Source organism: Semicossyphus pulcher, unplaced genomic scaffold, assembly GCF_022749685.1.
Source record: "Semicossyphus pulcher isolate SPU_LCO1_2020_fin unplaced genomic scaffold, fSemPul1.0.p SCAF_15, whole genome shotgun sequence".
Classification (NCBI taxonomy): Eukaryota; Metazoa; Chordata; class Actinopteri; order Labriformes; family Labridae; genus Semicossyphus; species Semicossyphus pulcher.
Window position 1 is genome coordinate 26636911 of NW_027211659.1, and position 22991 is coordinate 26659901.

Here is a 22991-nt window from a genome sequence, read left to right on the forward strand (position 1 = left end):
TTAAACAAGTTCTTCAATAACCTGCTGCGTCTTCCTGTTAAAAGAAAACGGTTGCCTGAGGCGACACCTTAAAGAAGAGGGGAGAGCTAGGCACCTTATTGGGCTGATTCCCATCAGTCCAACAAACAAAGCAGGCAGGAAGTGTCTTAGAAACAGGGGCATGGATTACACTCCGCATGCTGGGAAAGAGCTTTCTGTTTAAGAGAGGATGAAGCACCAAAAGAAAAAGGGAAGTACAAGCAAGGAAGAAGCGAGAGACTTGAGGGATAGGGAGAGAAAGCTGGCTAACGGGGTGTTGGTTAATCCCCTAAAGCATCCATATATTGCCTCCACGTCCTCTCCCACTGCTTGTAAACGTTGAGGAATGTAGCATGTTGTCTTTGGGCCCTGTGAGTGCAGACGCCTCTGGTACAGAGAGATTTATATTAGCAGACATTGCCCACAGCATACCACTTTGCTTTCTAAATTCACAAGGCTTTGAAGAAAGGCAGCGCGTTCCAAAGACACAACCGATATCAGAAACGTCCTCTCATTTGAGCCTGATTTATGTTTCATAACCACATTAAAGACCTGCCAAAGGCTGTGAGTCGTCCACTCTGTCACTGTACTGCAGGCATCAGAACTACAATTTGAAGACGAGGCTGCTTAATATTTGCCTTTATGACTGTCTTCTAAGCATTCACTGAAATAAACATTTGTCATGAGAAATTCCTTTTGAAAAACTAGAAATACGAGTCTCTGTGGTGCTTTCAACTTGTTAAGAATTCCTCTGAACTCCATGGTTGGATTGAGTTTGGGTTTCCTCCGTGGCTTCTTTGCTTACTTATTTCAAGTAAACACTAAGAAAGAAAGAGCCCATGGAACTTATGTATAATTCAGTTTTAAATAAAATGTAAAAGAAGTAATGATAATACATGTATATGGAGTAATTTACGCGTCAAAACCCTTGTGAACAATCGCGACAAATCACAATGGGGGAGGCAAACTGCAGTTCCCTTCTCTGAGTATGTAGGCCAGACCTTCTGTGATGAGAACAGCCAGCAATGAGTGATGATGAAGGCAGCAACTTTAGTGAGTACAAGTAGGCTCTGAGAGAACAAGAAGTCCCCTCTCTGCTTTTACTTAGCATATCTAATCTTTAAATCCAGTCTTGGCCAGCCAGTGAACAAAATGAAACTCAAGATAAGACTGAGAGAAAGACAGACTGAGAGAGCTGAAAGGGGCGGGGGCTCGCAGCTAGCTTAGCTGTTTATATAATATATCCTCAAACAGAACTTTGTATCATATATCATCAAAAGTTGTGCACTATTTTTTGTGTCTTCAATGTCCAACTCTTTCCCTTCCCTGTTGGCCTGTTTGGTTAGGTTTTAACTAAAACACTGTCGTTTTGAAAACACATCCTGGTGTGGGTTACAATTACATGTCCAGATCTCCTGGACCGAAGTCATGCATTGTTTGACCCGTCCATTGCACCTGACTTCCAACCCAAGCACATTTCATTGTTCTCTCTACTATGTCATCTGACATGCTACGTGCTGGAGGGCCAGAGCAGTTGCTCTGAGTGTCTAACATTGCTGCAGATGGGTTTATGTTGGAGGAGGATAAGGAAGATAAACGGTAATTGCGGGAGCACCTTTCCCAGATATCCAGACAGCGCTGCATGTGTGATGTCCACGAAGTGCTCCGGTTGCAACTGTTCGCTTCATCTGAGCGTCGAGTTTGTTTCTTTTTCTTTAGATTTTCACTTATTGTTGAAGTTGTATCTGTAGTCATCCATCTTTTCTTTGTTTGTTCAGCCATAGTAGATTACTGTTTACTCGCAACACTTGCAGAGAGCGGAGAAGCAGCCGCTTAGCTACGCCTACCCTCTCTGGCAGACCAACCACTGCTGGCTGATGGAAAACGCGTCACTAACTGGGCGCCGCTTGAGTCGCCACAGACACCCAGTCTGTAATACTGCAAATGCAAAGGCTTTCATCAGTGGGCCATAGGCTCAGTCACCATCGTGTAACCTCATAGTGACAGACTTTTATTTAAAAACATCTTTGAGGCACAGCTGGCCATTACAGCAATGCAGCTGTAACTGACCCTGCAAATTAAGCTTATATTAGTTTGCAAATAGACCAGAGACCAGAAAATCGTCATTCCGGTCGAGAAACATAATCAGTGTCTCTTAAAGTCATTCTGGGACAGCAGTGAGTACCTGATAGTGTGCAGCTATAGACCCTGACAGGAAAACAAACAACAGTGGGACTTGGTCAATAAGCCTTCCTGTAAGCTTGTTGCTTGCAGATCTTCTCAAGTATCAGTTAAGGCATTATTGATACGCTTTTACAAAATTTTACTGTAGATGACACCTGATAGAGCGGATTCTTGGGGATATGTGCAATGGGCCGGTAAAAGTGAAATCTATGACATGTTTGGAGACTCCAGGAGCCAGGGGAGCCATTTCTTGTATGTACAGCCTTGTAACTCGAGCACCAGGATTTCTTTAAATATGAAAAATGCATTAAGTTGCATTGCACTGCACACTTAACTCACCGTATTCACTCTGTGGACAGAATACTTAAGGCATCAGGAGATGAGTTCTCTGATTCTTTCAGCTGAGGTTGAAGGCCAAGGAGTTAAACCAAAAGGGGGCACAGGGGTCTGGCATGAATGAGGTCATCCCTGCATAACCCTGGCCACCGAGCCCTCACCAACCCCCTCCTCCACCTCTTACCCAGTATGTGGAACCACAGCAGCGTAAGAGCCTCATTTAGGAGCATAGAAAGAAAGGCAGAAATCTCTTTCTCAGGAAGATTAGTGGCTGTCCCTTTGGAGTGGGCCTGTGGACGGGGAGGGAGCTGGGAGAGGCGGGGCTCTATTTTTCTCTGGGACATTTTTCTCTGCCGCGGGGGCCATGACCTGCTCCAGGATACCCTCCAGAAAAAGACCCTATGGGCAGTGCAGAGACCCCATTTGAGACCCTTTAAGACTTACCCATGATGGCCATGATTAATACACTGCTTGTTATCGCAGAGCCACGCTCTACTCCCTGCAAGACTAATTACACCAGACTTCTTCATCCAGCGGTCCACTCACAGTCAGACTGAACTTAAAACGGGGAAAACTAGAGGTCGGGTGATTTAATACTGTTCTTCTTAGAGCCAAAGTCAGACTGCTTGTGCTGACAAAGGTGAGGACATATCTTTGTGGTACCCCTCATTGGCATCCTCCCTAGAAACAACGATGCTGTGCTAACTTTCTGTATGCCAAAGAACATCAATCTGTGTTGGGAGTCCGCAAGCTTTGGCCGAACTCAAAAAAGATGGATGCAACATACTGGTTCTGCAAAAACAAGATCTAAGTGATATAGAGCTTGTCTGCTCCACTGGCCTCGTACAGTCAACATGTAGTGAGAAATGATGGAAACATTCTCTTCTGCAAACTTTCTCAGAACATAATAAGGGCTGTAAAACAAGAAGTTGGCAGATCTGTGTTTGAACCGTCGCTCTTTCCCAGCCAGAAGAAGGCAGCGAATTTGAGCGTCCATGCTAGTCTTTGGTGTGAAGTAGGGAGGAGGAGGAGGGGGTGCATCAATCACAGGTATTCCTTTGAAACCGGGAGATGTTTTACGGTCCTGGTAGTGGGCACCTAATCTGAACACATGTTACTCTGACATGGTAAAGCACAAGCCGACACAGACTCATAAATCCCGGAGCCTTGGAGTCAGGTTGCAAGGGCCGAGCTTGTGGAAGCACGCCCTGTAGCTGCGAAACAGATGCAGGCTGTCACACAAAATATGGGTGCCCATTTAAAACAATTAACAAGGCCCTGATTCCTATCACATGGACTGACCTGTGCTTTTGTGCCAGCATCCCTCTTTCCTCTACTTCCTCTTGGAGCATGACACATACTTTGCATTAATGGGCCAGACATACTTCCATTATGTCTCAACACTCAGAGACAGAGGCAACGGGGCAAGGCATGCCTCCATGAAACATAAGCACAGTTATGAGAGTGGCGGCCAGCTGACACGACGGATTAGGGTGAACAAGATGTTCTTAGGATGTTTCCGCTGTTGTGTTGTCGGCTTGTTCTCGTTCTTAAGTTGTCAAATACGGGTGCTTTGTCAGCGGTACCCTTTAGAGCTGTATAAACTTACTGTCCAGCATGTGGGAAGTCAGGATGGGTCAAACCACGCAGGACTTCCACCCAGGTTTGTGTCTTCCAAACTAGCCAAGAAGCCAAGAAGGGCCGATATTTTCCAACCCTCTTAGCTGATTTTGATACCGATATATTAGTCGCATGTTTTGTCCACCTGATTGCAGAGAACATCAAGTCTCCCCTGTAGTGGAGTTGATATAATGCCTACTCTTATTGTAGTGGCTGCCATACCGCAGACATCTTGCACCCTTCTTCACGCTTGACGGAAGAGGTGTCACGTGTCTGATGACTCGCGTTTCTGAGCGCACCTGAATTCAGCATCCCCCCGAAATACAGCAGTGAGGGAGACATGTCCAGACTTGTTTACTGCACCTACTACGGAGACATCAGTGATCACAGCTGGACTCTTTTTATCGTGTGTGCGTCCATGAATATGTGAGTTAGTTTTGCACTTGACATTAATGTTACTCTCTGTTAGCGTCGGCTCTGGCTGCAAGTGTATTTTCACCACGTTTGATGTTAAGTCGGTGAAATGACGAGAATGTGAGCTAACTGTTAGCTAGTTAAGAGTTGTGAAAGTTGTTTAACTTCTATTCTTTTGCTCGAGTTTCTTTAGTCTTTATTTGTATATTGTTGTTAATGTAGTTAATGTGGTAGCATTACGCCAAGCTTTTTTAGGGAAGCATCGAGTATTTAGGCAGAATTAAAGCGTTGTTTTATCGGCTGAAAATATCGTAAAAATGACGTATCTGCCGTGTCATTTTCAAGCCATTATCTGCAAATACCGATAACCAGCCGATAATATCGTGCATCCCTACAATCAGTTTCTCATTTACCACAAGTAAGAAAGGAAGTAAACAGACCTTGAAGCAGCAGTAAACTAAAGTTAAATTGTTACTGTGTTGGACGCCAAGGACAGCCTTGGTTTTTAACGACTTGGGACGAGAACACTGGTATTGTTTCCGTTTCATTTTTCAGTTTACCAAACTTTATTTCTGTTTGCATGGTTTGGACTACTTTGTAATTCCTTTTCAAATGCCACCAAGCTGAATAAAAGAGGACCATAAAGTAAGTCAGTTTGTGACATTTTACAAAGAATGTTTCCAAGCTTTTGATTTATTCAGATGTGTCCCATATTATTGTTTCCACATGCATACTAATATAAGACAAGGTTCAAATAAAGAGGAGCATCAAAAACAAAGCAACGCATTAAAACTATCTAATGGCATACCAATGTCCTACTTTGACCGTCCCTCTGTGTAAGGAAGTGAGTGTTGCAATGGCAGGCCACCAGGCCCTTCATTAAACAGTAAAACAACTTGACTGGTGCGTTCCTGCAGCTGCCCCTCAGATGATGCCAGTGTGTCTTCCTGAGGGGTTTAAGTGTCCACCAGTCGACTCCACCAGCAGCCATTAGTAATTTATAACACCGGATACCTCCGAGGCCTGAACAAGGTCCTCAAACCTCGTTATGAGGAGTTTTCATCACACATTCACTAATGAAAACATGAGCTCTCATCTTTTAATTATGACCCCTTTGTAGAGGGAATCTTGCACATCCTGCACCCTCTGCGTTACCTCACAAGCACAAATAACCCCTGATGGGTGCAGACTACTTTTTATTACAGTGGTGGAAGGTTATGAACATGAAACCCCCACAGCCATCACACACAATGGTCATAGCTGTGTAAATGACTGAATAATTCATGCCATGGCAAGCATAGTATTATCTTATATTTATCTTTGCTGGTTTGAAAAACTTGCGGCCTCTTTGTGGAGATGCCAGGGAGGGCGCGCTGAAACGTCCTAGTTTCTCACCCCGCATCTCTAAACAATTAATGCTCGTAGCTCCTCTCGTGGCAGGCCACCAAGCCCATCATTAAGCTGAAATAACGCTAACGCCACAATGTCATTCGACGTCTTCTTAGCATTTCAAAAGATACTTTCTTCATCCCAGCCTTTATCCAAGGCCTCTGATACACCATGTTGTCCACTGCTCTGCCAGGCTTTTTTAGTAATTCATGAAATTTACACTTGGGAGGTGAGAACAAGGTCTTTCGACCTCATTATAACATTTTTTCATCAGCCATTCCCTGACATCTCTGAAGCACGCGGCCTCCATCTCTCGGTCTAACTCTTTTCATGTGCCACCCAGCTACTTATATGAGTAGCCGTAATGTTTCAGTTCACTGCACCGCAGAAAAACAAACGATACAGAAGGGCTATATCACACTAGCTTTTAAAATGATATGTGCTGCCACTTTCTCCCCAGTTAAGTTACTGTTATTCTGCAGATATTAAACTGTATGTAATGCTTATGAATATCCTCCCTATACCAATCTCTACAATGAAGGGTAAACAAGAAGAGAGCGTTGCATCACGCCGGTACCTCTGGTCAGCGTGGTGGGCGATGGCTTCTTTGGGATTTCTGAGAAGCTGCTTCCGTCCAGGCCTGAACCCTTACACTCCTTCTTCTCAGTCGCTGTTGGAGCTGAAGTCTCCATGCTGCTCTTCAATATCCGTCACAAACCTTCAGGAGCAAGAGAGAAACTACTGTTAGATAAAACATCTCATGTTTGACTGTGCACAAAAAAAATTATATTTAATTACATTTTAAGCTGCATAAAAAGCGGCTTATTTGGAGCAATTGGAGAGAGAAATGAGAAGTGATCAGTGGCAGTGAGCACACGTAAACCGAGTCTAACTGCACGGTTTTGTAGTGTTTTGTGTTTGTCCGGTACAAACTTATTGGTTTAAGGACGTGTTATCTGCTTTTAATTGGTGGTGCTAATTTAGAGAATCTTAAAATCCTATTGTTTGTAAAAGAGGGAAGGAACAAACAAACTACAGGATCTTACCGGTTGGAGGACTGACATTTATAATAAAGCATACAGCAGAAACACCCTGAAGCATAACTGTACTCAACAATATGTTGTGCATTATCTATGTAAAGTTAACACTTTTCTAGATTACTTCAAAAGTCGGTTTATTTCAAATTCAAATCGCAGTCATGTGACCCCGAAAGGTCAAACATGGTTGCAGTAACAGCTTGGAAAAATTGCTGAATGGCATTTTTAAACAGTAGAAGAAAGAGCTTAAAAGTTATCATGGCTGTGGACACGTGCTGACACCCATTAGAATATATGGGAGCTGTAGTTTTTTATATGCAAACAAAGTTTTACCCTCAGAAACATTTACTTTCTAAATAAAACAGACCATGGGAGAGTGAAGTGATCCCTTTTGTTAGTGTAAAAAACAAAAACTGTATTTAAACCATCACACTGTGGTTTCTCCATAGGTTAGTGTGTGAGTTATGTCAGGTCAGGCTCTGAACACACACACACACACACACACACACACACACACACACACACACAGGTTTCTCAGCTTGATGTAGTGACTTCACAGTCCTCCTCTGTCCCATTTGTAAACGTGAGCGGCTCTCGGCGCTGTGGTTTAAACTGCACACGCTGTGTCAATACCTCCTCATGTCTGTGTGAATGGCTCGATGACTTGGCAACGTGCCGCTTGTTTGACTTGGTGGGACCTACAAGATCATCCTCTGCTGAGAACAAACAAAACCCAGTCCCAGCCTGGGGAGGGAGAGGTCGTTTCACGCTCCGCGGCGAGCTCGTGGTCATCGCTTGTCCACCTGCTTTCAGACACAGGCGAGAAAACGTCTCACAGAACGCTGAGATGAGATTATGGCAAGACGGAGCGACTTCAGAGGGTAAAAACATCTTTTTCCCGTTCATATAAAGCCCAGCTCACTCCTCACACCTGTTGGCAGCTATGGTGAGTCAGCTGATTAAAACTTTACACGCACAAGTCTTATAAAACAAAAGGTGTTTATGTCTTGACTTGTGCCCAACGGACATAAACAATCCGGAAATTAGTTTTAACTCAAGTCAGGATAACAAATGTGCTCTTTGGCTGCACAAACAAACTGTTACGTATCACAGGAACGCATTAAAAACACACTCTTTGTCGAGGTATCAGTATGTTAATAATTATGAGGGCTGAGAATGAGACCGTCATTGGTAGGACTCAGTAATTGTTCAGTGATCTGGTTCCTGCAAGCTGAATGTGTGAAGTGCTGTTTTTGGTTCCATGTGGATATCCAACATGTCATCCTTTATTGTGAGGTGTGTGTTAGCAGCCACGTCTGCGACCCTCCGAAGGTGCCAGTCGCCTGTCAGCGAGCCAATGTAAGCCGATTAGAGGTGGGTGACTAACAGGTTTAGGCTGCATCTGTTTCCTTGTTTCTCCCGGTGCCAAGACGTCCTCGAGGCTCGTCTTGGAGAACTCCGTCACTCTGACATCACCTTTGTGATAGAATTTAATGTGCTCTTTCATGGGCTTTTATCTTATTTAGCGCTGGCCAAAGGAACAGGCTCTCTTTTGCTAGTGAACCCTCTTGGCCCAGATAAGATGTGTCCATGAATACGCCAGTGCTCACAGCAACAGCGTTTGCCTTTCAAGCAGCCGGCCTCTTAAAAATAACTGAGAAGCCTCCCCTTAACATCACCGTCTGATGAACATCTGGCACCGCATTAATGGCTGTTTCCGTGCTTTTACAGCATGCCAACTATTTGCTTTCCGATTGCCTGTGAACCTCGAGCCAATATTTTGATGAAGAAAGGTTTGGGGTACAGGCACCTGTGAGGGTCATTTATCAAAAAACAAGAAATATACCAGCAGGTGCAGTGTGGCGGACTGTTAGATCTAAAATTAAAACGCATCATTCAGGCATTTGTTTTCCAAAAAGTGGCCCCAAATTCACCCTGACCCCCCCTACTCACCCCTTTCCCTAATTCTTTGGAGCGGTTACATTGCCTCCCCCTACCCAGTTTCTCCCTACGGGCCAGACCCGCATTGCCCCTCCTGACAGGGGAGCCCGGCTCTGACAGGCTGGTACAGGTGTCAGGAACCGAGTGGACAGATGGCAGGGGCCAAAGGCGAACAAACAACAAGGGTGCACTTCTTTTCTCATCTTCTGGTTGGCTGGGCAGCCCATGGCGGCACGAACAGGATAAGCCCCCCAAAACCCACTCTCCCCCCTCTCTCCTTACCCCACCTTCTCCTGCCATGTGACCACCGGCGGCAGACTTCAGATAGCAGGGCAGGATTACCCCCGCTTACAGCACACACATACAGTCACCAAACTCCCAGGAAATCAAATGATTCTCATTTTGCATTTCAAGATATTTTCGTCTACATCTGGCGTGTCGAAGCCTCGTTAGAGAAAGTGATGTTAAAGCGATCACCTTAAAAGTTTAAAGTTTGTCAATCGAGGGAAAAGAAGAGGAGACAGTATCAGCTGATTACCAAAGCATGTCTAAGAAGTGCAGAGCAAAAACACCACAGCAATGTCAATCAAGCAGCGAAATCCAAACCAGGAATCTGACAGAAAACGGCTTTAAACGGTTTATTTAGTTAATTCAAACTCAAAGCTGCTTTTTTTATGTGGGTAAGGCCAGACTAACCATTTCCGAATCCTTAACCCGACGTTTAACAGTGAGGCTGCTTTGTTCTTGTTCCTTCCTGCCACACAGCCACAAAGTGGATGTTTTTTTTTATTAAGGAACGTCTTTGCCTTCAGGGAATTATCTTACAAGAAGTCACAGAGCTTTGGTGAAGACTCTTGGAAGTGCACGACTTCTGGTGTAACTGTTCTGGAAGTGAACACAGATGCCAAGAAGTATGCCTTGTGTTTTGTAAATTCAACAAATTATGTTGTCAAACTCGGTCTGTCTGCCCACACTGGAAGACGATGAACTGGCTGGATGTCAAATTGTTATAATAGGGAGCAGAAAAGGCATTTTTTGAGCTGGTTCGTGAACAGGAAGGCGCAAATTAAAGAGGAATTTCAGTCATTTTAAAGCCTGATCTTTAACATATTTTGGGGTCTAAATGACTGATATGTACAAAAGGTTTCAGAATTGCTCGCGCTGACAGACAGGCTGCAAAGTGACCTTCAGAGCAAATGCACTAAATCACTTGACAGTTATAAAAAAGATGCCTACAGAGATAGACATTTTTGTCGAAGTGTGATGCCTCTTTTATACCAGAAAAAAACTCACAATCGGCGCTCAGTTAGTGACGCGTTTTCCATCACCCAGCAGTGGTTGGTCTGCCAGAGAGGGTAGGCGGAGCTAAGCGGCTGCTTTTCCGCTCTCGTCAAGTGTTGCGAGTAAACAGTAATCTACTATGGCTGAACAAACAAAGAAAAGATGGATGACTACAGATACAACTTCAACAAGAAGTGAAAATCCAAAGAAAAAGAAACAAACTCGACGCTCAGATGAAGCAAACAGTCTGAAAAGGAAAGCGACCGTCAGCCAGGAAAATCAAGAGTTACAACCGGAGCCGACCGTGGACGTCACACATGCAGCACTGTCTGGATATCTGGGAAGTGTGCTCCCGAAATTACCGTTTATCACCACAGGTGCCGCCAAAGTGAACAAAACTGAAATCTTGAGATTACCACTTTAAGTGCGATGCCTTTTTAATACCAGAAGCAGCTGTTACAGTGCTCTCTTTAAAGCCACCAGACTCCAATAGTCATTTTACCTTGCAGAACACGGGAGTTGCTGATCTACCATTGCCTTGATTGGTTAGTTTGTTGTCTTATTTAGTTTTATTTAAATGGTTTGTTCAGATCAAACACAATATTTGCATTCAACACAATATCACAAAACCAAACAGATTAAGACAGCGGCGCTATATTCCCCTAAAGATCATGTAGCGTGTCCGTTTTGTGTCCACCATCTAAAGCTATGTACTGAAACTACTTTCACACTTTAAGCTCAACATATATTAAAAATAGGGCCCATGTTTAAAAGAAAGAATTCCTTTTAAGAGCAGAGATTGTACATCTTGATTTTTCCCTCGCTTTGATTGACCATCCAGACATGCCACCTAACCACGTGATACTCAGGAGAAAGACCGAGGTGATGGGGAAAGTCAATGTTTTCTGCTGCCAAGGTCAGTCTTAAAAAATCATAAGGGTTCAGATATTTCCACTTATTTTGAGAGCAGGTTCACTTGTTTTAGGATTTTCTGTCCTGAGAAAAATGAATCACTTGACTTGTAAATGAACAGCTCAGTTCATTGGCAGGTTTCTAAAGAGAGCAGCGTCCCTGTCTTGTCTTTTCTTGCTCCTCCTCCTCTCTCTCTTCGTTTACCTTCAACCCGCTCTGATTCAGACCTTTGTTATGAGACCTGGTGTGTGTTTGTCTTCGCGCCTCGGTCAGTTTCAAGTGTTCCTCTCCTCCACTACCGCTCAACAGCTCCCCTTTCACCAACACTGAAAGGAATGCAAACACACATCAAAAGAGGCGCTCTCATTTTGAAGATTTCCAGGCTTTGCTCTTCTTACTTTCTTCCTTCCTATCTTTCACTCAGTGTGATCCGCATGCTGGTAGGCTCTCTTTCCTGGCAACACGCACCAAACATACACACACATTTACACGCTGAATTACACACACACACTCGACGACGGACTCACCCACTGCTGTCCCACACTCTGCTCACTTGGCAAACATTAGAGAGAGAGAAAGGTGAGGTTTGTGCCCCCATGCCACCTGCAGACCTCTCTGCTCAGGTTTCTGCGGCTGACACTCATGCAGGTCAACAAAACATCCAGCAAACGCCAAAATATGGTTCTGTTTTACATATTTTTGTCTCCATCACAGAGGGTAGGTTGACCTGTTATTTTTGAGGAGGTCGGCTTCAGGACGAACACGGATTATTTCACTGTGTTGTGAGAGAGTAACTTAGTGATACTGGTGGAAAATTACTCAACTGCCCTCACAGCTTACAGATAATTTGACTTTACTTGAGCATTTTTATTATTATTCTGCTCTACTTTTAAGAATGAAACCTTTTTACACTACTTTTTAGATGCGCTTAAATCTTCTAGTCGTCTTTATTTGTTGGTTATTTTGCAAATTGCAAGATTGAAATCACTTCATAATGATTGATGGACTTCAAAGATATAACTACCCAATAGTATACAAGTAGGAGTGTGAGGAAAAAACAGATACAATTGAGTATCTACAGTGAATCTACATGACATTTTATTTCTTACACATGCAAATATTCCTTTGGCTAGGACTGCACGAAAAGACTGTCAGATTCTTGCAAACAGAGCCATAATATAAGGGAGTTAAGTATGTTGTATATTAGCTCTTTTGAAGTTACTACATGTGTTTAACAGATTATTTTAGTAGTAGACTAGCACACAATAAGCGCTAGGGAGTCCATAACGACATACTCAAAGGAGGAGAAGAGGAGTCATTATAGGGGCGTAAAATGATATCAATTAACTCACTTATGATTTGCAACACTGAATTGATTGTCAAAAACATTGTATATTTTTTACTAATAGTTTACTTGTACAAACATTTTTTCTGATATAGAAAATGTATAATTCCTTAAAGTTATTATCTTGAATATTCTCGCGGGAAAACAATCGCGTTTTCCTCCAGCCAGCAGTGGTTGGTCTGCCAGAGAGGGTAGGCGGAGCTAAGCGGCTGCTTCTCCGCTCTCTGCAAGTGTTGCGAGTAAACAGTAATCTACTATGGCTGAACAAACAAAGAAAAGATGGATGACTACAGATACAACTTCAACAAGAAGTGAAAATCCAAAGAAAAAGAAACAAACTCGACGCTCAGATGAAGCAAACAGTCTGAAAAGGTGTAACACTTCCAAACAGGGGTTAGACAAAATATCGATATGGCAATATATCGTCGTCCTGACTCAAAACAATTATCGATGTTTTTGTTTACTTTTTGTTTGACTTCCGTATCGTGTATCGTATTGTGAGTTCCGCTGTGACTTCCATCCCTACTTCAAAAGTTAAATTCCAATCATGATATATTGTTATACAATTAATAATAATCCCTGTACTGTGATAGATGTATCACATTCTTGCAAACACATCTCTAAAAGCTGTTTGAATTTCATCTGTTGTGAAGTCACCATGTGTGTTTTATGGGTTCTTTGAAGTAGACGGACACACATGAATTAGCAGGCTGGGAGTCTAACGCAATTCTCAGAGGAGGACAGGAGGAGTCATCACAGTGATTAATAAGTCTTACTTTAACACAGACTTGAAGAACTCCAGGCCTGTCCCGTAAACTGTGATACAAACAGAAACCATGCTGTCTGCACACTGCTGCAGCTCTTAACCCTTCCTCCGCTGAGGCTGAACACGATGATGCGCTGAGGAGGAATGCTGGAGCCGTCAGATCTAATTTACAGGTGGACAGGTGTAGGAGCAGGCACTCAGACCTCCTCTTTCACTGTGCCTTCACTACATGCCTGAGCTGTTTCCCCCTCACGGCCGGCCTTTCACCACGTTGGCCGGACTCTCTGCGGTGCTCTCCGACAGTTTCATGAGAAGCCTTTAATTTAACTCACCGAGCGTTCTCTCCATGAGGCCTTCGCTCGCTTACAAACGCTTCCTCCCTCAGAAAACACGACACACTTTGAGTCCTGGCTGCTGCAGCAACAGTCGAGTGGTATTTACTGATGGGATTTCTCAGCACTATTAAATATTCCTTTGAGTATTAATAAGTTCTGCCTCTCTTGTTAATCTCTATTATGTGACCAGTCTGAGCCTGGAGTCATTTGGCAGTTAACTGCAGTTGGGTGATTCTTACACACACACACACACACACACACACACACACAGTGTGGAAGTGCCTGAAACCTGCATTCTTTGTAATGGTCAGCAGGGGGCGACTCCATTGGTTGCAAAATACAAATGTATGTTGTATAGAAGTCAGAAGAGAAACTTAATTCAAACCGAAGTCCTGTTAAGACAAGACAAGAAGAGATGATAAAACAGGGTTACTTCAGGGCGTGGCTACCTCGTGATTTACAAGTTGCGACTCCGGCTACCTGAGAAATGTCTTGTTTAGCATTCAGTTGTACTAAAAGGCACAAAGGAGCGGTGGTTGGCTGGATATTGTTTGGTATTGTTGTTTAATAAATGGCGTTCTTTCTAGCCAAGAAGAATACCGGCTCTTACTTGACACAGAACTGAAGTGTAGTGTCCAGCCTTTATTAAGCAATGTTGCTCCGTTCAGCTGAATGAAGGATTACAGTCTAGCTTTTCTTATTTTTTTCTTTTTTTTATTAGACAGGACAGCTGAAGATAGACAGGAAATGTGGGGAGCAGAGAGTGGGGGGTGACATGCACCAAATGATCAGCAGACCGGGAGTCGAACCTGCGATCAGTGCGACGAGGACTGTCGCCTCTGTACATCTACCGACTGAGCTAAACCAGCGCCCCACAGTCCACTTTTCATGCATTGAAATCCTCTATAGATTTTAAACCACATCCTAAAACTTTCACCTTTAGTTAAAAAAAGCAAACAAAACCATCAGTGACAAGACGGATTATATCTTTATAGATTAATACCTGTAACCACTGCCAGGGGGTCGGTGTCAGATGAGGAGATTCATTCATTTTCTATGGCAAAGATTCATGTTTTGGTATTAAAAGAAAACAGGATGAGATGTGTTGTTAAAAACCACCACCTAAGCATGTACAGAACAAGATCAGCCAAGAGAGCAGAGGTAGCCTACGACTCTGTCCACAGGAGTTACCGAAATGAACACGAACTGAAATGAAGCTTCAACTTTTCGTGAAGAAAAAGTTTTACTTTTTATTGTCCAGGATGAAGAGAAGAAATATGAACACGCCTTTGAGACATGGTGAAGTAAAAGAGACGCATGCGGCCTAAAATCAGGGGAAAAAAAAGCTCCAGAATCTTTTATTACTCTACTTTATCCTTTCCTTTCATTTTAAGCAGTCGATTGCAGCAGTTGTGTTTAATGTCATGGCCCCCCTTTTATCTGACCTATCTGACCTATTCCCAAAAATGTAAATCCTTTGGGTTCACTTAAAGAAACCACAGTCTTGCACCGCTGCCATGGCATTATTTTCATCTAAAAACGTCGCTCTTAAAACACAGCGTACACAACCAGCCCGGGACCACATGGCAGAAGAACGCTAATGCTAGTTTACGCAGTGAAGATGTTTGTTCAAGTATTTCCCTCAGAAGTTTCCTCAGAAAGCCGAGCTGAAAAAGTGTCAGATGGACAGAAACGTTGCTAATGTTGCTCCATATCAGCTTTTGAAAGACAATAGAATGCTAAAAAACTTTAACATTGGTTTTAAGCTTGTTTCAACAATGCCAAAAAATCAGTTCATGCGGGTTAAAAGACATTTAGAGAAAATACAAGCTTGAAACACCAACAATATTTGATGCTTGGCCAAAGAAAGAGCCATCATTTTACTTCACGTCATTTAAATGCAAGTTGCTAACGTCTTATTTGATCTTCACCTTTTACCATTGAACTTTAGATGTCTTAAAAAATCCAGCAAAAAGGGCCTGCTATCATCAAAAGCAGTTTGCATGACACCAAGAATGTTTTTGTTGACAGATGATACACAGCAATGGACGGCAACTTTCAGAGACCTGTGGGAGACGACAAGTTCAGACTCGGACAGGGTGCATTCTCGACGGGTGAATCACCTGTCTTCCTGTGAGGGTTTAAAGCTCGGGTCTTAAAGGTCATAAAGTAGATTGTGAAAGGTCTGACAGCAGCACATTAGCCATTAGACTGAAACAACATCACTGCAGGCTGTCACACGTGTATAGATTCAGGTCATTCAAGCGGGAAGCAGAGTATTGCCACAATATGTTTTCTTTAAGCTAGTGTGCAGGTTCGTATAGGCAGGCCTTTAAGTGCTTCCCTTGGCTCAGAAACTCATGGAAATTAGAAAGTAAGGGAAATTTAACCCACCGCATTCCACTTTTTTTTATTAATGTCCCGTCCGTTCCAAAGCGTTACAATCTGCAGGAATATGGGCGCACAAATCCCCCACCGAAACCCAACCAACCAGTGGATCGCAGAAGACACAGAGTAATGAGCAGCTAACAACTGATGTAATAAAAACGGCATCTACAACAGCAGAGAAAAGCCCTTCGGATGAGTTCTTACCCCACCCCTGAACCTGACCTTTCCTGCTAGTAAAGGCAATATCCTGTGGTTGATCTCTTTGTCTCCCTCAACCAACAGAAAACAGATGTGGAGCTCACAGCCTACACACAGTCCGGGGTGGGGGGGTAGGGGGGTCTACATGGATGCAGTCTGAGTTTTCAGAGGATCAAAGCTCAACAGTGAGAGAGCAGGCGCTGATTCAACGGTGTAGAATAAACTTACAAGCTAACAGATGCAGGTATGTTTACAGGAGGAGCTCTGAAGTGCTGGAAGAGGAATTTTTAAGCCAGGGCCCTGCGCCTGATGAAAGTACGTCCACTGAAAGTGCTCGTTTTTGACACCAACAAGCTCAGATATTATTATTCTAAGTGTCTGACAACATTACAGAAAGAATCCCGACTGAGACGAACCTTTTTTTACAGGTAAGGTCCTTTTATCAACCCTGAAACAGCATTTATATCTCTCGCTTCAAAACCACCAGACCCCATTGACAAAAACAGTCATTTACCCTCGCTACCCAAGCTCTATATTCGTAATGAATTTGGCATATCATTATTGCTGACAGATCACAGCTGAATGACACCAAACTGACCCTGTAACCCTGTAATGAAGGTGTGTGCGTGTGTGTGTTCGTGTGTGTGTAAAAGTCACAGCTGTCACTAGCGACACATTGCACACTGCTGAGTCGAGCCGGCTTCCTCTCTGAAGCTTGGACGGGGTCATTCATCCCAAATGTGTTGTTAGCACTCACTCTCGACTGCTTCAGCTGTCAGTAGCCCCGGCAGCTACTTATGCAAGTGTGTCTGTGTGTGTGTGTGTGTGTGTGTGTGTGTGTGTGTGTGTGTGTGTGTGTGTGTGTGTGTGTGTGTGTGTGTATGTGTTCCTGTGCATCAGATATGCCAACAAGTCATTGAGTTAAGAGTTGGCCAAATCAAAGTTGGCATCTGCTTCCGTCAGGTTTCTCTGTGGAGTAACTTCCACATTGTTGTGGGGAGTTTTACTCGACAGTAGAAGTGCTTGTGATAGTCGACAGTCTGCGGTCGAGCATTTCTGTCCCACACGAGCCAGCTGCTGCAACGTCGCAGTCGGATCTCCGCCCTTTGGTGACAGGAGGGGGCTTGCCTTGAAGTTAAGGGGTGTCAACGTGTGTGTTTGTGTGTGTGTGTGTGTGTGTGTGTGTGTGTTTGTGTTGGCACGGGACCTGTCAGCAGCAGCTGTCAGAGCATGTCACCAGGTGAGATCTGAATAACTACGTCCACACTTCCATGGCTCACTGGAGAATGGGTCTTGTTCTCATCATTTCAGTGTCCTGTCCACACTGTGACACTTTTCTGATCAGGGCAGAGATGATGTGTGTTTTTCATGTGAATGGTTCAAACTGAGCTTTTCATATAAGACAATTTGAAGGACACTTGGCAGTAAAGTTAGGAAGACAGCTTGGTGTTAGGAACTTTTAAGGCTGCAGTGAAGTTACCTTTTTGCTCCTTTGGTAGTAAATAAGAACTACATGCAAACTTCTGCTGCATAAAAACGCATTAAAAGATGATCATGGAAATAAAGAGGGGGATAAAAGGAGGTTTAACGGGCTTATATTCAACAGATGTGTCGCATTATTTAGATGCTTTAGCGTGGATAGAGATCTTACTTGTGTCGGCACACATACTTAATACACATAAGAGAGACGCTCCAACATATCGACAAGAAAGAGCTAGGAGGAGGATGTTAATACTCGTGATTCCTTCATTTCCCATGATGCAACCAGCTGGATTTCTTCACTGAATGGTATATGCCAACGTCTTTGAAACTCCACCACCTCGCCTTGTAAAAGATTTCTAGTCTATTCGTCACAGACATCATTAAGTGTATTGGTTCAGACATCCAAATGGTGCGACACAGCTAGAGTAGATATTAGACAGCTAGTTTTACAAGCTGAGGATCACTTAATGTAAGTGGTGTGACAGCTAAAGTCCACCAGATGCATGTTCAGACCATCTCCGCTCCGTTACGGCAGCGGAGCTGATAGGTTTCACTTTAGTCAATGAGAGTGCTTCCACCTGCTCCGCTGCGCTGCGTCCATGCTGCGTCACAGCAGTCTGGAGCTCAACGCTGGAGCTACACAGGGCTTCTATTTCTTTCTTTTTTCTTTTTTTTTAAATTCTTTTTTTGGCCTTTCATGCCTTTATTGAGAGAGGACAGTGGCAGAGCACTGCGCATCAATTCAGCACGAAGCAGAGCGAGCGAGACAAGAAATCAGACACGGAAACCACATTAAAACATCCTGTTAATGTTCAGATTAAAACACTCTGTACATATAACATACGCTGTAATACTCCAACAATAACCTCACGTGTGTTTGTAATTGTTTTTATAGCACATATTTCATATTATCTCGCATGATCACGCGTGATTCTCTAATTACCGCGGGAACTCCTTGGTTTCGCGGCTCCAGCTGTGCAGCAATGCTGCTCCAAACCGCAGCGCTGCTGTTACGCAACGGACACACAACCAGTGGAAGTCCGGGGTGAGCCTGTGGTTGTGTGCCTGATTTACGTGATTTATACTGTTCATACACCAAACAACTTTCTAGCGTTGGGATATGGCGACATTATGTCACAATTGGTGACTATAAATGTCCTTTTATGTGAGAGGGTGTCAGAGTTTTGAGGTCTACTAGTGTAGGTGCATGCATTAGGTTTCCTAAATGGGACTAAGAATGACATGCATGTAGATTTTCTGCCGTCTTCACCAACTTCTTTTTCCTGGAATTCTCCTCCTCAGTGCGACCACCTGTCGACACCGCAGAGTTCAGCCTAAGAGCAGCCTGACAGAGTCTTACATGTGAAACAACCAGGCGGGGAAGATGGCATTGCATGTAACCAGTGCGGTTTTCATTCCACTTTCTCTCTGATTACAAAACACGAGCAAACCTCGATTTAGCCCAGAGCGAGAGAGCGAAAGAAAAGAGAGGAGCTGATGGCAGCAGCAGACATGTTGAGGAGGAGGAGGAGGGGAATGTTTCGGAGCTTGTTGCTAAAGACAACCACATGTCTCTTTATCCAAGCTCAACTCTGACTCTCTGTCTCTCCGGCTCTTGTCTCCGGCTTCTATCTGAGAGGAGACTGTGGCCTGGCACGGAGTCAGCGTGATTTGGGAATCTAATATCCCCCATCATATGGAAACAGAAGAAAAAGGAGCCCAACCAACCCTTCCCTTGAGGCTGCGTTGACTTTGTATCTATGGGAGGGCCTATAGTGTAAATCATAACTTACAAAATACTTGCCCTCTCCCCTCCCAACACAAACCCCAGAGTTAGCAGCACAAACACATCCCACATCCCTCTCCGCTTTCTTTCTGGGTACACTTTGTTGTCGGTGGCCTCTGCGTGGACCCCGATCCCTGCCTCTGCATCAGATTAGGGCCCGGGGCAAACACGGCAGACAATACACCATTGTCTGCGAGCCGGTGTCACTCTATCTGAACAGCTCACAGTCACACAGAAAAGCCTGCAGGGTGTTTGATGAGGAAGTGATAATGATACAGTGAAGGGAAATCATGAGCTTTCTCCTTCTGAGAGCGAGACGGCACTAACAGCTGATCATCTGTTTGCCACAAGCAGCCAGATTATTTACTACGGGATGGAGCGGAGACAAACACGAGCTCTCGTGTTCCACCATAATATACCACAAAGTTGTCTGATATCTCAACCAACAGTCTGGATCTATCACAGTCCTGGAGCCTGGAAATCTGGGTCACTGAGGGTCATGAAACGGTTCCTATGATGAAGACTAAATCCCAGGTTGGACGCTTTGTCCTGGGCAACTTTTGGAGTCTCGTACAGAAGCATAACTTCTTTACCCTTCTGTCTTTTTCCGTTTCAACATGTGGTTGAAGAGAGACCGCTTGTTTGGTTAGAGTAACTACTCGGTTAGGTTAAGAAAACTAATAATAACTCAAAGTTTACTTTCTGTTTCATGCGGTACGCCAACCCTGGTCTCCTTGGTGCATTGTTGGACCCATCCGTCATCCCTGAGTGTCTCATCAGTCTTTCTACCACGTCACCTGACTTCCCACATGCTGCAGCAGGAGCAGTTGGTAAGAGCTTTCAACACTGCTGGAGATAGGTCTAATGCTGAAGCTAAAGGCGTTCAAAGACCTCCAAATTGGTGCACAATTATGTGGGTTATACATATAAATGATAAATCATTACTTTTTATTGATTAAAGTACCAACAGTGGCTCTGCGGTTAAACTGATGTGGCGGCCCAGGGTTCACCTCCCACCCTCAGCCCTTTGCCGCGTGTCATCCCCGCTCTCTCTGTCCATAAAGGCATAAAAGGCCAAACAAATAATCTTAAAAAAAAAGTACAATCAGTGACTGAGAGACTTCAGGATGCTAGAAAATCTTTGTAAGATTTCAGGAGGAAAACAAATCACCCTCTCTCCCTTCCTAACCTCCCATGTCTTCTTCACCCTCAGAATTATGTGCAAACAAAAGAGCAACTGCAGCAATCATTTTCCTCATTGATTACATATTTATGCATGTTTTTTCATCACTAAAATGTACAAAAATTGGTGCAATATTTTCGTTCCCAACCAAAAGTTTCCAAAGCCCGAGGTAACTTTTGTAAACTGAGCGACTGTCCTACACCGAGAGATATTTAACTGGCCGTCTTGAAGACAAGAAAACCAGCCAACAAACACGTATGAGGAGAGAAACTTTAAGACTGAAACAATGGGAGCTTCATTCGTCTATCTGCGTTTTAAAAATGCACCAACCATAAGAAACACACCTGAAGACTTAACATGCTGAAAAGTGAAGGCAAACACAACTAATTCACAGTGTTGAGATAAAAAAACAACCCATCACTCTCCATTGTCCAGAGAGTTTATCTTGTGTAGAGATAATGAAATTAGCCTCCCCCTCCCCCCTCCTACAAATGAAGTGACCTCCCGTGACCTGGGCCGGGTTTCCCCAGAAGACCCCAGAGCTACGAGCACCATTGTTCCTTTGTGCGCCCACAGACAATGATGATGTTACTGCCGAGGTGCTTTTGGGAAACTGGGTTTCCGATGAGTCAGGGCGTGAGTTAAGGAGTGTGAGAGGAGTTCGGCCAGGATGTGACGGGAAGATCTTTGGACGGTGCTGGTGATGACACATCGTGCATCACACAGAGAGCACTGTATACGAGAAGTTGTCCTCCCTTTTGAAGATATTCACTGAGGCTTCTTCCTCTGCAGTTTAAGGACAGAGGCACCGACTTAGAGAGGGGGTTGTATTTATCTTTCATTTGAAGACTATTTTTTATGATTTACTGATTTTATTTGACTAGTTTTAGTATTTCTCAACAATTCAAACCCGACTTTTAATCACAAAGCCACAAATCCTTCCATTTAAAGAGCAGGAAGCAGCAAACGTTTGACACATTTTGACATAAAATCACAATTCTTTGACTAAATAATTGTCTTTTGATTGATTGATTAATCACTTCAGCTCTATTTCTAAGACCGCGTAGCATGACTCCAAGTACAGTTTCCCGAGAGCCTATTTCCGCTGCAATTGTGCGTTCCTCTTTCAGTGATTGATGAGGTCAATTGGCTTGTAATGAGCGTGTCACTTATTTTACCGTACAGCCCTTAAAATAGCTTGTTAAATGCACATCAGCCTCGGCACTGCTCCTCAACGACGTGTGTTTTCAGAGGCCCTCCGGTGTGAACAGGGTCCTTTTGATGGAAGCCTAACCTCAGGTTCTGTTCTGGGATTGGAGTGCCCTCTTGTAGCTGCTCTGGTGTAAAGGAGAGGAAGCAGGAGGGGGGTGAAACGTGCGCCCTCCCACTACCAAAACTCTTCTCCCCTCCAGCCCAGATATGATGTGAGCCCATTTAACCTGACACACTTGAGGGAGAATGAACAGGACGCCTCGAGGCCGGTGAAACAACAGGCGTCAAAACAAGTGGGGATTGTCCTGTGCAGTCCTCATGCCAGAAGCAAAGGAGCCGGGATCCAGTGAAGGGCTCTACACATGAATGTAAGCGCTCATCTCTCTCTCACTCTCCCGCTTTTCCCTCCATCTGAAGTGCAGGCTGACTGTGAGCGATCGCAGTGGCGTCGCTCAACACATTGCTGCCTTTTACAGCCCCTTAAATGGCCATTAAAATCCCATCAATTCATCCCTGCACATGAGGAAGATTCAGTCCGGGACGGAGCCTCCTCTACGGGCTGCAGGCCTCGCAGATCTGAGAGGGGACGACACCACGACAGCTGAAGTCCCACTCGGATTACTGATGTTACAATAACATTCATTTGTTTTACTGATTCTACGTTGTGACTGTCATGGAGCGTGTGTCAACTATACATTAATCTAAATTCAGTATTATAAGGTACTTAACTGCTGGACGGACTGCTGTGAACACATAAAATAGACACGTTATTTATTGGAGCTGTGCTGATAAAATCAATGAATCAATCAGTCAATGGACAAACAATTTATCAACAATGTTAATAGTTCAATAATGGCTTTCAGCTCATTCTTTCTGTATGATTGTATTTGTATTTCTGGGTTTGGGGTAAAATCAACTAATTTAATGGCACAATCGTGTGTTCAGAGGAAATGCTATTTGCATATTATTATTTATTATAAACAGGCATGAACGAACACGGCTTCGTCGGGGAGTCAAACCATGAAATGTGTCGGAGTTTGTTTTTAGGTGTAACATGACCATGCCAGTACAATAAAGGCACTTTCATTCTTTAAAGAGAGTTTCTTCTGTGTTTTGGCGACGTGTGTCTCTATCCAACGAGCAACTCAAGCTTACTCAATCTGA

The 22991-nt window shown here is 43.9% G+C and overlaps 1 protein-coding gene across 1 annotated transcript in view; it reads right to left on the minus strand.

The window, feature by feature from the left end:
• gli2a (GLI family zinc finger 2a) overlaps positions 1–22991 on the minus strand; it is an 88462-nt gene that overhangs the window by 62343 nt on the left and 3128 nt on the right. The window contains exon 2 of the mRNA XM_069663240.1: positions 6539–6679. Coding sequence (XP_069519341.1) covers positions 6539–6653 — 115 coding nt within the window. The 5' untranslated portion in view covers positions 6654–6679. The remainder of the gene's footprint in view (positions 1–6538; positions 6680–22991) is intronic.